At 56.6% G+C, this 13,982-nt stretch overlaps 1 protein-coding gene across 1 annotated transcript in view; it reads right to left on the bottom strand.

Annotated features, from left to right (window-relative positions):
* Positions 1-13,982, bottom strand: part of CROCC2 (ciliary rootlet coiled-coil, rootletin family member 2) — a 76,829-nt gene that overhangs the window by 40,032 nt on the left and 22,815 nt on the right. The window contains 12 exon segments of the mRNA XM_023740856.1: positions 613-782; positions 1,239-1,366; positions 3,583-3,776; positions 6,504-6,734; positions 6,984-7,130; positions 7,555-7,699; positions 8,329-8,511; positions 9,010-9,221; positions 9,457-9,666; positions 10,159-10,255; positions 11,402-11,599; positions 12,017-12,120. Coding sequence (XP_023596624.1) covers positions 613-782; positions 1,239-1,366; positions 3,583-3,776; positions 6,504-6,734; positions 6,984-7,130; positions 7,555-7,699; positions 8,329-8,511; positions 9,010-9,221; positions 9,457-9,666; positions 10,159-10,255; positions 11,402-11,599; positions 12,017-12,120 — 2,019 coding nt within the window.

Here is a 13,982-nt window from a genome sequence, read left to right as displayed (position 1 = left end):
TGGATAGATGGGTGGATAGATGGGTGGATAGATGGATGGAAGGATGAGTGGATGGATGGATAGATGGGTGGATAGATGGGTAGATGGGTCTCTAGGGCTGTCCAGTCCAGCCAGCTGCACTCCCCTTGTCTTATACATGGAAACACTGAGGCAAGAGCAGTGAAGGGCCTCTCTGGGCCTCGGTACCTGCAATACCACATTTGTTTAACATTTCATAAACCTTTCCTGGGCCTTTACAAGGCCAAGCACCAGGTCATATCAAACAGGGACTCAGCCCCCCAGGAGCCTGTGACCAGTGGGCAGCTCAGGTGAGTGGTGAGGTCCCCTCCAGCTCTGGGGCCTCAGGCTGCACCCAAGTCTCCACAGCAGCCCTGCACACATTTCTGGGGTCCCAGGAGAGAGGGCTGTGCCCACTTGGACCGCATTTGTACTATGGAGAATGAGCAGGCTCCTCTGTGGTCCCCTCTGGCCCAGCTGCACAATTGCCCAGCACAGCCTCCCTGGCTGGTCTCCAGCCTCCCCCCGACCCTCAGACCTGAGGGTCTGTGACCCTGCAGAACGTGGGAGAGCCCTGGGAAGTGGCCTCTGCCTGGTGGGGCTTGGGAGGCAGACCTTCTCCCTCCGGAGCCGTGCCAGGTCCTCGCGGTGGGCCAGCGCTTGGCTCTCCAGGGCCAGCTGTGAGTCCCGCTCCAGCTGTGCCACCTGCCGCCGGAGCCGCTCCAAGTCCCACTGCAGCTTCATCTCCCGGACCTCGCCTGTGCTCTCCAGCTGCTCCATGTCCACTGGGAGAGGAAGGGACGTCAGGCCAGCCAACAGGGCCCCTAGGCCACAGAGCCACCTTCCCAGTCAGGCCCTGTCAAGCTCCTGAGGAGCATTTCATGCCCATGGCCAGTGTGTGTCCTGAGCCCGGACACCATGCTGGCTGTGACCAGGCTTGGGAACCAGCAGTGATGGCCTGCACGGGTGGCTGTGGGCTGAGTGGGGGTGGGGGCGGGGAGGTGGGGGAGCCCTTGAGTGGAGCTCAAACAGTGGGGCAGAGAGCCAGCATGCTGATCCCGTAGCCGCGGCCCAGTCCGGAGCCTCAGGCCAGCGCCGGAAGCAGGTCAGGCAGGGAGGGACCTGCCAACCCCTGGATAAGGGCTGGCACAGCTTGTCCAGTCGCAGGGGCACCAGGCCAGAGGTCTGTGCTCCTCAGGGGCCTCATGTGGGGGCAGCACCTCGGGGACCTGGAGGAGCACCTTGCAGGGCCTGCTGTGTGAGCCGTGCGCTCTGGGCCTCTCCCTCCAGCTGCTCCTGCTGCGCCCGCAGCTGCGACACCAGCTGTTGGGCCTCAAAGAGGCTGCTCTCCAGGGAGTCCCTTTCTGCCCTGCAGACGAGAATCAGACCACAGGGGTCAGCCTCACCCGGCGCCCACAGGGAGAGGCATCCGGCCCGCGCCCAGTGGCTGGCTTACAGGGCCTTGCAGTCTAGGCAGGCTGGCATATCAGACAACGCACGGGAGACACGGCATTTGTCTCGGGTCTCTGAAAGTGAACTTGGACCCTACGCAGAAATATGTGCCAGGTGAGATAAAAGCTAACTGCAAAACATAAAAAAATCACACAGCAATGGTATGGATGGAACTGTGTCCCCCAAATAGAGATGTTGAGGCCCAACCTCAGTGCCTGGGAATGTGACCTTGTTTGGAAATGGAGTTTTTCTTCTGTTATCAGATAAGTTAATGAGGTCATAGAGACATCGAAAACAACCCAAAAAACCTGTTGCCATAGAGTGGATTCCTGACTCACCGCGACCCTATAGGACATAGTAGAACTGCCCCATAGGGTTTCCAAGGAGCAGCTGGTGGATTTGAATCGCTGACCTTTTGGTTAGCAGCTGAGCTCTTAACCACTGCACCACCAGGTCTCCCTCACAGAAGTAGGGGCTCCTATTTCCTTTTGAGAGAAGTCTTATAAAAGGGGAGAGGAAGCATGGACCAGAGTCACACGGGGAAGACAGGCGCCATGCGGAGATGCATCTGTAAGTCAAGGAATGCCGACAGACGCTGTGGCTACAGAAGATAAAAGAGACAAGGAATGGTTTTCCCCTCTGGCAGACAGAGGGAGCATGGCCTGGTCAACACTCTGAATTTGGACTTCTAGCCTGCAGAATTGTGAGAATATAAATTCCTGTTCTTTAAGGCCACCCACTTTGTGATACCTTGTTACGGCAGCCCTGGGAAACCAAGACAAGCAGCAATAACAAGACAGCTCTGAACTCCAGAAGCAATACAGAAGGGAATTCGCTAATCTTCTCAAGCAAGACACAAAACCCAGAAGACAACGAAGAGGCCAATAGATCTGAATACACTTAAAAAGGGGAGGGGGAGTTTTGTATGAAGCCCTGAGGGCACACTGGTTAAGAGTTTGGCTGCTAACCAAAAGGTCGGCAGTTTCAATCCACCAGTTCCTCCTTGGAATGGCTCTGGGGGGCCGTTCTATTCTGTCCTATAGGATCACTATAGAGTCAGTATGAATTGGAATCGACTCAACAGTGTGGAAAATGGGAGTTTTGTGCAGACAAGTTTCCATAAACCAACTTAAAAGACAAGGGGCAGACTTTGGAGAAAAATCTGCACTATACATACATACATACATATATATATATATATATATATATATATATATACACACATGTATGCATATACGTAGCAAGAGCCCTGGTTGCACAGTGATTAAAGCCATGGACTGCTAACTGAAAGGTCAGCAGTTAGAAACCACCAACAGCTCTGTGTGGGAGAAAGATGTGGCAGTCTGCTTCCAGCGAGGTTTACAACCTTGGAAAGCCTATGGGGTCGCTATGAGTTGGAATCGACTCAACAACAGTGAATATATATATGTATATATAAAGGGCTAAGATTCAACATAAGCAAAGAGCTCCTACCAACCAATAACAGAAAGTCAGCTGATCCTGCAGAAAAATGTTTACAAAGGGAACACAAATGGCCATTAAACACTAAACGTGAAATCTGCTCAGCCTCACTGGAACACCGTGAGATCAGATCACAGTCATGCGGTGTTATGTTAATCACGCACCACATAAGCAAACACTTAAAATGGTGATAATACCCAGTGTTGGCAAGGGTGTAGGGACAGGTTTTTTTTTGGGTGGGAAAACTTCAAAACTTAAAATGTGCGTTTCTCTGAGCCAGCTATCCCACCTCTAGGAGTCAAAACTATAGAAATTCACATATATTGACAATGCATATACAAAGGTATCCACTATAGCCATTTGTAAGGCATTAATTGGACTTACTGGCTAAAGGCCAGTAAAAGAGAACGTGTTTTAAAAATGATGGTGCCGCTGGTCTCTGGAGCACCATACAGGTATTGACAAGAAAACCATGTCCTCCAGGGGAGCCATGCCAGGGCTCCCACTGAACTTCACCTCTTCTAGGTACCCCCCACCCCAAAGGCACAGCCTTTCTCACGTGCAAAGACATACTTGTTCAGCCCTCAGTCACAGTGTGAGCGTCTGCCCCCTGCCACACTCTCCAAGGGCGAGGCCACGTGGGATGTGCCCTGACCATAGGCCCAGGGGTACCTGAGATCAGCTGTCTCCTTGGCCATGAGCCGGCTGTGCCTCTCCAGAGCCTCCTGCTTGGCCAGCAGCTGGGCCTGTTCCTCGGACAAAGCCTCCTTCTCCTGCATGGCTCGCTGCAGGGTGTCCATCTGGGCCTCCCAGTCCCGCAGGCTCTGTGCCAGCTGCTCCTCCAGGGCCTGCTTCTTGCATGTGACCTGTCGGAGGGGGAGAAGAAGGCCAGGAGAGATAGTGAGAATGAGTGGGAGGGTGAGGAGGGGCCTGCTGTGGAAAGGAAGGGCTTCTGAACAAGAATGGCACAGAAGGAAAAGTGGGAAAGACACAAGAAATATATTGAATCTCAGAAATGCATCCGTGCATTTTCACAGTGGAGGGGACATCCACTCCCTGATTCGTGATGGAGAAATGATCAAACTGAGCACTCCCAGCAGGAGCCAGCGGCCAATCTAAATGGTAACCTTTGTTGAGCCACACATGTCCAGGAGGCAGGAAATATCACATAGAAATGCCAGTGCAAGGTAGTGGAAAACTAGATTGTTGCAGACCAAGAAGAATAAGAAAGCCCGGACAAAACATATTACAAGAATTTGTATGAGTCCTCAGAGAGCTACAAAGGCAGCCAGGACTGGGGAATCCAAGAGCTTGGAGAGAGGGGAAGCACAGAGGAATGATCCCACCATTTGGTATCTCTTTCCACCTCAAAGAATTTAAAGCATTTGCTCATTTAAAAGTTTTGGTTGAGAAGCTGAGAAGCCAAGGAGAACTTCTGGCAGTATTATGGCCTTAAAAAAAACCAGTTGCCATCCAGTCAAATTTGACTCATGGCAACCCCATCTGTGTCAGAGTAGAACTGTGCTCCATAGGGTTTTCAATGGCTGATTTTCTTCGAAGTAGCTCACAAGACCCTTCTTCTGAGATGCCTCTGGGCAGACTTGAACTACCAACCTTTCAGTTAGCAGCCAAAGACTTCGCTTTTTGTACCAGTCATGGACTCCACGATGGCCTTTGGGGTACAAAAATTGGAGTTTAGAGCCACCGAAGCAGAGGGGCCTTGATAAGCACCTCAAGTGTTCAGCTGGAGTCCCAGAAGGGCTTCACCCTTATAGTGGTGAATGGACCATCACTCACAGAAACTGAAGCTCAGGTTCAAATCAGCTTAAGCACTGGCTGTATTGTGGTGATCATCTCCTACCTTCACTGTTTGCTAGAGTCAAAAGCCAATTCTCTGTGGATGAAGAGTAGCATCATAGAGACTCTCAAATTATTTCTTAATTTTTAAAAATATGATACTTGGCACTTAATCAACATTACCAGGCATATCAGGAGATGGGATCATATGACAAAAAACACATGTAAGAACAGAAAATAGACATGGACCTCCAGGCTATCCAGATACTGGAGCTATCAAACATGGACTTCAAAATACTTGTGATTATATGTTCAAGAAGATGGATGGCAAGGTGTAGAATTTCACAACAGAACTGAAATCTGTAGGAAAGAATCCAAATATAAATTATATATTTAATAATACAATAGCCAAAATTAATAGAGGGGTTCAACAGCAGATTAGATAGAATGAAGGAGAGGACTAATGATCTAGAAGATAAAAAGAATGTGTTCAGACTGAATCATGAAGAGAAAAACAGATGGAAAATTCAGAAAAGAATGTAATAGAAACAGAGGGCAAGTTAAAAAGGGTCCAAAGAAAAAAATGAAAGGAAAGAGAATATTTTAAAAGATACTGGTCAATAATTTTCCAAATCTAGCAAAATACATCAAGCCATAGATTCAAGGTGAGCCATAAATTCTCAAAAGAATAAATACAAAGAAAATATCACCAAGATATATCTTAGTAAAGTTTCTGAATACCACAGGTAAAGGAAAAAATCTTGAAAAATCAGAAGAAAAAAGACATCTTCAAATGAGCAACAGTAAGACTGACAGCTGTCTCCCAAACAGCAACAATGGAAGCCAGAAGACAATGGAATGACTTCATCAAAAAGCTGAAAGAAAATAATGGCTATCCTAGTATTCCACACCCAGTGAAATATTCTTCAGAAATGAAGACCAGAACCTCCTGTTTCTGGTAATGGCAAAGACTGTTGAAGACCAACGCTCCTATTTAGAACAACTAGAAAAGCTGAATGATATTTAAAAAAATCTGTTTGAAGGTGGAAACCTTGGTGGAGTAGCAGTTAAGAGCTCAGCTGCTAACCAAAAGGCCTGTGGTTCAAATCTACCAGGCACTCCTTGGAAACCCTATGGGGCAGTTCGAGTCTGTCCTACAGGGTCACTATGAGTCAGAACTGACTTGATGGCAAGGAGTTTATTTTAAGGTATTAGAGAGATTCCAAGTGTGACTGGGGCTATGGGATCTGAGTGCCACCATGGGCCGAGACACAGCAGGGACTCAGCTGGGACAGGGCTGCCACACTGTATGACCGAGGCTGGGACTGGAAAAAAACAAAACAGCTTCAGCTTTATTATGCTATGAGTCAAGCCTGCTCGAGAAAATATTTATGTCCACAGAGGATTTTGGAATGAGGGCCTGAATGCACGAGCAGCTAAAAGCTCTGCCGTCTGGATGTGGATGAGGAAGGAGACGAGCTTGGTGTGCCAGGAAGCAACCCAAAGCCAAGTGTGTGGAGTTCGCTGGGCCCAAGGCCCGAGGTGCCCCAGTGAGGGCAGACCCCAGGCCCTGGATACTGAGGAGAGGTCTGATGGAAAGGATCTTCCTGCATGCCACACCCCGCCCACCACCAGCCAGATTCTGAGACTTGTGGGTCATTGCCATTGAGCTGAGGGAGTTGGCACTGCAATTTAGAAAATTCTGGTGCTGAGTCCAGGGATGCCATGATGTGTCCACATGGCAGAGGTGGCTCTGCTCAGGCCCTCTCATACAGCTCAGCCTGCGGATGCCTCACCTGGCCCACCTGCTCCTGCAGCTGGTCCCTCTCTCGCCGGAGCTGGGTCACCTGCCCCTCCAGCTGCTCCTGCTGCTCCTCCAGGTGCCCACAGGCCTGCTTCAGGCCCCTGTGTTCTGCCCGCTCCTGTGCCAGCTGCTGCTCTGCCTGTGCCAGCTGCTCCTGTGAGCTGGTCTGCTCCCCCTCGAGCACCTGCTGCTGCTCCCGAAGGTGGTCCCGCTCCTGCTCCAGCTGCCGCAGGGTAGGGCGGTGTCAGGTGGGGTGGGGTCCTGCATCTAGCACACCCTCATCCCTCGGGAAGGGGAAGCCTCATTCCAGGAATGGAAAAGGCCATGGGGGAGAGGTAAGGGATGAAAGGAGGGGCATTGGGGCCAGGAGTCTCACAGCTACCCTGGGGGAAACCAAGGCTCAGGGCCAGCTCCCAGCACAGCCCTGTGGGTGTAGCCCTGCCCTGCTGGCCCACCTCGGTCCTGGGCTCACCTGGAAGATCAGCTGGTTCAGGGTGCCCTTGTCCTGAGCCAGCCCCTCCATCAAGGCCGCCATCTTGGCCAGGGAGTCCCTTTGCTCCACCCCCTCAGATCTGAGCTGGGTCACCAGCAGTTCCAGGTCAGCATTGCTGGACTCGGCCTGGGGTGGGACAGGGTGGCAGAGGTCACCCCAGGAGGGCACACCAGAGAGACTTCCAGATTCTCCAGCTCCGAGGAGTGGGCCCCCTGTCATGGACGGAGGGGGACAGGCCCCAGATGGGGACACAGTGGGAGGATTCCCACAGCCATCCCAGTGAAAGAGACGCCACCCGGGGCATGAAGGCTCCAGCCAGGAGAGGAGGCAGGATGAACAGGGGAGACCAGCAGGAAGTGGGGAGCGGCCAACGGGATAAGAGCAGGCCAGGAAGGATGAGTTGGGTCGCTCTGGCTGGGGATAGGAGGAGGCCCCCGGTGACACTTAGGGAGCTTTGGTGGTGGCTGAGGGAGCAGGTGGGGAGGAGAGGTGAGCGGAGGCGAGGCTGGCGAAGCTGGGGGGCCTGGGCACTGTGGGGGATGGGGCGCACCCGGGCTAGGGCGCCACGCAGGCCCTCGCTCTCGCTCTCCAGCATGTCCCTCTGCAGCTGCGTGGCGCTCAGCGCCTCCCAGGCCGACAACAGCTCCTTCTTGAGCCCCGAGACCTTCTCCTCCAGCTGCTCGAGGCGCGCTTGGCTGAGGCCCGGAAGGGGAGAGGGCATGAGGCCACCACAGGGCAGGCAGGGCGACCCCCAGGCCCCACCCCTGCTCCTCCCCCAGCCCAGCAGGGACCCCCCAGAAGGCCCGGAAGTGGGTGAGTCTAGAGGAGACTGCGCTCAAACGTGCCCCTGGTTCTGGGCTGGAGGAGGTTATCAGCCAAGACCCTTCACTGGGGCAAGGTGTGGGTTTTCTGATCCACACACAGAGGGTGAGTGTGTAAGTGTGTGTGTGTGAGTGTGTATATGTGCAAGTGTGCTTTTACCTGAGTATACAAATGTGTGTGCAAGGGTGCGTGTGCACAAGTACATATGTGCGTGTGTGAGTGTGCATGTGCACACGTGCTGGGAGTGGGGAGTACTCAGTGTGTCCTCAGCTGACTGCCCTGGCCCTCTGACCCCTTACTGGGCCCTTGGGACAGTCGATTTGCAGGGGGCAGAGAATGAATCTGGATGTTGGGGACCTGGACCCCTTGCCTCTCAGGTCCCCTGTGGTTTGCTGAGACAGGCTGGTGAGGATGCAGCCCCTGCAGTGGGGGAGGACACTGCGGCCCCACGGTCTGCAAGGCCAGACCCTCCCACACCTGGAGCTCCCCGGGCCTAGCCCACCTGGTGTCCAGCTCCCGCTGGCTCCGCCGCTCCTGCTGTGCCAGCTCGTCCCCCTGCTCCGCGCACAGCAGCAGGCTTCTCTGCAGCTCCGCGTTCACGGCCTCCAGCCTGCGCCTCTCCGCAGTTGAGATGTCCACTTGCCCTCTCAGCTCCTCCACCACCGCCTCCAGGGCCGCCTTCTCCCTGGGCAGGGGCAGCGTAGGGGGGAATGAGGACCCTCCCTGGACAGATCTAAGCCCAGTGTGAGCCGGAGGCGGTCGGGGACGTGAGTTCCAGGTGCTCTGAGGCCACGGGGCACGGAGCTCAGGGACTCAGGGCAGGAACAAGGCAGACTGAGACAGTGGGCTCTGACCCCATAGGCCTCTGGCCGTGTGACCCACTCCCTTGGCACCCCTGCGGGGGCCAAAGGTCACACGAGGTGTCTCGCTCATTGGGGCACTGCAGACCCAGCTCTGTGCAGACGCAGGGGAGCCCGGGGATGCGCCCAGCCTGGGCTTTGGGATGGTGTGGGCAGTGCATGGAGAAGCGTCAGGTGCGGCCCAGATGGGCCAGGTGAGGGGAAAGGAGGTGGCCTCAGGGCCCAGCCCCTCACCTGGTCCTGTCCTGCCTTGCCTTTGCCCTGGCCCCTGCCCTGCCCCTGCCCGGCCCATAGCTGCCCCCACCCCTGCCCACCTCCATCACCTTTCCAGGCGATCCACGGATGCCCTGCAGCCCTGGGCCTCCTGGCTATGGGCCTCCAGCTCGCCCAGGAGGGCCTCGTGTTCCCGAGCCTGCTCCCGCGCCTGCTCCTGCAAGAGTCCCTTCGAGGCCCGAAGCTCCTGCCGGCACTCGGATAGCTGCTCCCGGAGCCTGGCCACCACCGCCTGGGAGGCCTCCAGCTGCAGCTGCAGCTCCTGGCGGTGGAGGGGGGGCAGGTGTGAGGCTGGCCGGGCTCCCAACTCCCCCAGAAAAGATGCCCTTAAGCCTGCAGCCCCTCCCTGGGATACGGGTTCAGGGTGGCCCCTCCCTGGGATACGGACTCAGGGTGGCCACTCCTTAGGGTGTGGGCTCACAGGCAGCCCCTCCCCAGGACATGGCCTGGGGGCTGGGCACTGTTTGGCTCTGGGGGCCCCAGGCTGTGGCACCCACCTGCTCCCGCTGCCGCCGCCTCTCAATGGCTGCCTGTACGGCCCGCAGGGCGGGGTTCAGGGCAGCTGGGGAGTGGGCCCGGAGAGGGGATAGCCCCCAAGGCTGGGGGGATGTGGTGTGGAGGGGGCTCCTTGGTTGGCCCAGTGCCTCGTGGGCTTCTGGGCTGCCGCTCTGCACCAGCTCCATGCACCCCGAGTCTGCCTGGGCCACCTTCGGGGCACAGAAAGGAAGGGACAGAGGGTTAGAGGGGACAGAGCAGTGACTAAGTGGGGCCTTCCAACTGGACCCACAGATCATCGGGACCTGTGGGGCATCTCCTTTACCAGTGGTAGGGAAACTGAGGCAGCCCAGAGAGCCTGAGCACCAGGCGCCACGCCTCAAAGCTGGTGAGCATAAGACCAGTTACGGGATGCTCAGAGATGCCCAGGCTCGGCTACACTCCCAAGCCCCGGGCCCAGCTGCAGCTTTCCTTCTGAACACCCCTGAGGCCCTGGAGGGCTGGAGCGAGAGCAGGGGCACCTTGGCGATGCTGTTCAGCACGAGCCGCAGGGCATCCACTTGGTCCCTCAGGTCGTCCACCGCCAGCTGGCCCCTGCCTCGCCGGGATTCCTGCGGCCAGGGAGACTCCTCAGCAGGGCAGGCTGACACCCCCTCCTTGGGGGCCACCCCGGGGGCGGCGGGAGGCTTACCGGCCCCACGTACCAGTCCCTGCACCTCTGCTGTGAGGGCGCAGATGGTCCCCTCCTTGTTGGCGTTCTGCTCCATGAGCTGCTCCACCAGCCTTGTCTGCTCTGAGAGTCTGCAGAGGGGCCGGGGGGCAGGGGGGCAGGTGGTCAGTGCACAGCCCACTGTCATGTCCTGATGTGGCCTGCCCACTGGCACTCACTGCCCGTCAGTTAGCTGCTACACCCCTGCCCACATGGGCCTCAGTCCCTGGTCTGATCGAATGCCTCTCCCCTGCTATAGAACCTTCAATGGCTCCCACTGTCTTGGGAATAAAACGTTGACCCCAAGTCCGACATTCAACATCCCCACACTGGCCCTAACTCAGGACTCCAGCCTCATGCCAGCGGTTGCCCAAGGCCCTGGCCCCTGTCCTCCAACACCCCCGCACAGCGAACTTGATGCTCACCCCCCAACCTCTGACCTGGCTGGTCCTTCTGCGTCGAACACTGCCATCACCCTCAGTCTGACCATTTCCCTGGGGCCCTTTTCTTCTTTAAGGCCCCTGGCTTGCCCTGTGGCACCTGGGACGCCCCTCCCATGGCCCAGAGTCCTCAGTCAGCCCTGGGGGCTGCCCTGCACGGGGTCTTCCGGCACACGCCTGGGCCCCACTGAAGCACTCCCTCCTCTGGGGATGGGGCTGGGGCACGCTTGACTTGGTGGGCCACTCTGTAGGCAGAGGGGCTCCCGCTGGGTCAGCCAGCACGTGGGGGCTTGTGGCTGGGCCCACAGGCTCTGTCAGGGCGTCGCCTCGGCCCGGGAGCTGAGCCCCAGAGGCAGGGCTGTGAGGCTCACAGGGCTGACCCTGCACTCGGGGCCTCAGTCTCCTCACGAGGCAGGACGGCCCTCTGCCCCGGCCTCAGCTCCTTAACCGACTGGCGTCAAAACACACAGGTGCCTGGAAAAAAGGTCCTGCTTTTAGGCCTGGAAACCCTCTCCTGGGAACCAGGCGCGTGTTCACCGTGGCGTCCGTTAGAATGCTCAAATGTTAGGGACACCCTACATTTTCACTCCCAGGGGACTGGCTAAGGATATCTGGGCCCATCTGCATTGGGAACTGGCATGTGACCGCTGGAAACAGTGACTGTGAGTCGTTTGCTGCATCACGGGAAACGTCCTGATGTCAGATTGCTGGGTGACAACCGGACATAGAGTGACATGCCGCAGTCTGAGACCACGCAGCCCAGTAGACAGGAAGGAAGGCGCCGCACCCGGGGCCCACCTGGCCTGCAGCGCCACCTTCTCAGCGTCCCAGCAGCCCTGCAGCGCCAACATCTCCCGCACCTTGTCGCGCAGCTGCTGCTCCAGGGCACCCGCTGCGCTGCGGGCCGACAGGCGCTGCTTGGAGTCCAGGTTCAGGCAGGCCGTGTGCAGGCGACGCACTGTCCTGGCTGCTTCCGCCCGCATGTCGGTGAGACTCCTGAGGAGGCAGGGGCCCCACTCACAGATGAGCCTCTGCACCCAGCTGGGGCACCGGGCCGAGGCTCCAAGCCGGCAGGAGACACCATCTGACCTCATCAGCCCTGCTCCTGCCTGCCGCTAGGAGACGCCCCATCCTCGGGAGAACCCCCACCCCCGCCACGTGGCATCGGGTGGCCTGTGTGTCAGGGGTACCTGAGCCGCCTCTCTGCTGTGGTCTCCCCTCCTCACGGCCTGTGCCTCCTGGCTCGGCGTTTACCTATATCCCCCACAGCCACCCTCCTCTCTCTCCACCATGCCCACTGGGCCATGGGGCGGGGACCACTGAGACGTGGGAGGAGCCTTGTGGAGGGGCCAACACCCCTCCTCCTCCCCAGACAGGCCCTTGGTAGCCCGTAGGCAGGCGGCTGACACTCACCTCTCGGTGGCGGCTCGAAGCTCAGCCAGGTGTGCCTGGAGTGCCGTGGCCTGTCTCCACAGGAGCAGGAGGTCCTGGGACCCCCCCGGGCGTGTCCGCCAGGCCTGGACAGCAAGAGGTGTGTGTCCACTTCAGGAGAGAGGCTCAGGCGCTTCCGGAGAGTGGAGCCCTGTGATCCCGTCCCCCCACCCACAACTCACTTCCAGGATCCATGCTGGGCAGGCTCCCCGGGGCCCTGGTACCGAGACCCTGCACTGCCCACCAACCTCTGCGTACCACAGGCTTGCCTGCCAGAACAATGCACGTGAGCACTGGGGTCCCCCGTACCCCAACCTTGGCAAGCTGCAGCCCCCAAGAGAGCACCCCCAGCCCCCATGTGAATGGTGGCAGGCTGCATGACCCCCAGAGGACCCACGGCACCTGCCTGCTGTGGGGGTTAGATGGGGTGGGGTTTATGGTCCCATAAAGCGGCAGGGTGCTGACTCAGTAGTGCTCACCAGCTATCATCTGGAACTTCTCAGCCATTAAACCCCCCAGAACCAGGACCTACTCAGCCGTCTCCCCACTGGGACGTTAGACCCCTTGGGGGCACTCAGCTCCTGTCCCCTAAGGCAGGAAGGACAGGGGTCCTTCTCTTTCTCCGGTCCCAGGAGAGGCTGCTCTGATCCAAGGCCTACTCAGTGAGTGTTCACCTGTGGGGTCTGGCACCTTGTAGGTGCTGGGGAGACAGGTGAGTCTGGAGTTTCCACCATTTGGAACCCCTGGGGTAACAGAGGACAGATGGGGAACTCTTCCAGGCTCCATGCTGAGCAGGCTCCCGAGGGCCCTGGTACCAAGCAGAGTGGACTGGGGTAGTGATGGCGGCGGGAGGCCCTGCAGGACTCTGAGGACCGGGACTCCGGCCATGTGCTGTATGCTCAGTGTGTCCACTCTTGCACAGATCTAAGCTGCAGCCCAGAACAACTGGTCCTGAGTTTCCACGCCACCTTCCCGGCCCCTGCACCCCAGTGCCTCCTGCATGCTCCCCTCCAGGAACACCAGGGGCTTCAGAAACACACCCCGTGATTCCCACATCCCTGCTGTCCCTCCCTGACCGTGAGAGCGCCACCCTCTGGACAAGCTCCTTCCCATGTTCTTCAGTGTTGCTTTCAGACTGAATGTGTTCACATTCTGCCCATTCTTCAAGACCCATGCAACTGCCTCTCTCTTCATGAAGCATTTCCTGATGCCCCTCCCACCATCCCACATCTGAGGTCACCCCCACTCTCACTGAGCCAAATAACACTTTGCTGAGTATCTCCTGTAGGGTGTACACTTTCTGTCTATTACCAAGCCTTCTGTATACTTGCTTTAGCTGTGCCCCTCCCCCGATTGTGATCATCAAAAGAGCAACATGGAAGGTCAAATGCCTGGACCAACCTGTCCAGTGAACACAATAAAATCCATGAGATTTCATACTTAACAGCTTCTTAAATTCAAGGATAGGCTGGCCAAAACAGTAAGGAACACTCAGAACAGAACTGGGGAAGTCGGGGACCCAAGAGGAATGTAGGCAACTTCTTGCCAAACTGGGTGATTTGAACATCAGTTTCCTTGCCACAAGAGGCTCAGGGGACAGAAAGCAAATCCTGGGGTCCACCCAAAGTGGAGACCCTAATAGAGAACTCCTCACACATAAAAGTGATACTCCAACATCTGCACTCTCAGAATAAGAGTGAATTAAAATACTCCCTTACACACACACACACACACACACACACACTTTTGCAGCAGACTGTAAGGAAAACTTCCTGTCTAGAACACTGGAGTTGAGCAGAAGGACAAAAAAATTTCCTGTGTATTTGGAACCACAAGTTATCCTTCATGCAGTTTGTAACCTGATTTCACACAATCTGGGTGGTTTCAAAAAACTCAACCTGGAAATTTACTTCAAGTGACCCCAGGGACTGGCAGAGCACTGAGGCAT

This window comes from Trichechus manatus, unplaced genomic scaffold (assembly GCF_000243295.1).
Source record: "Trichechus manatus latirostris isolate Lorelei unplaced genomic scaffold, TriManLat1.0 scaffold00165, whole genome shotgun sequence".
NCBI classification, from domain to species: Eukaryota; Metazoa; Chordata; class Mammalia; order Sirenia; family Trichechidae; genus Trichechus; species Trichechus manatus.
The sequence above is the reverse complement of the archived record's forward strand: the minus strand, read 5'-3'. Positions and strand labels throughout refer to the sequence as shown.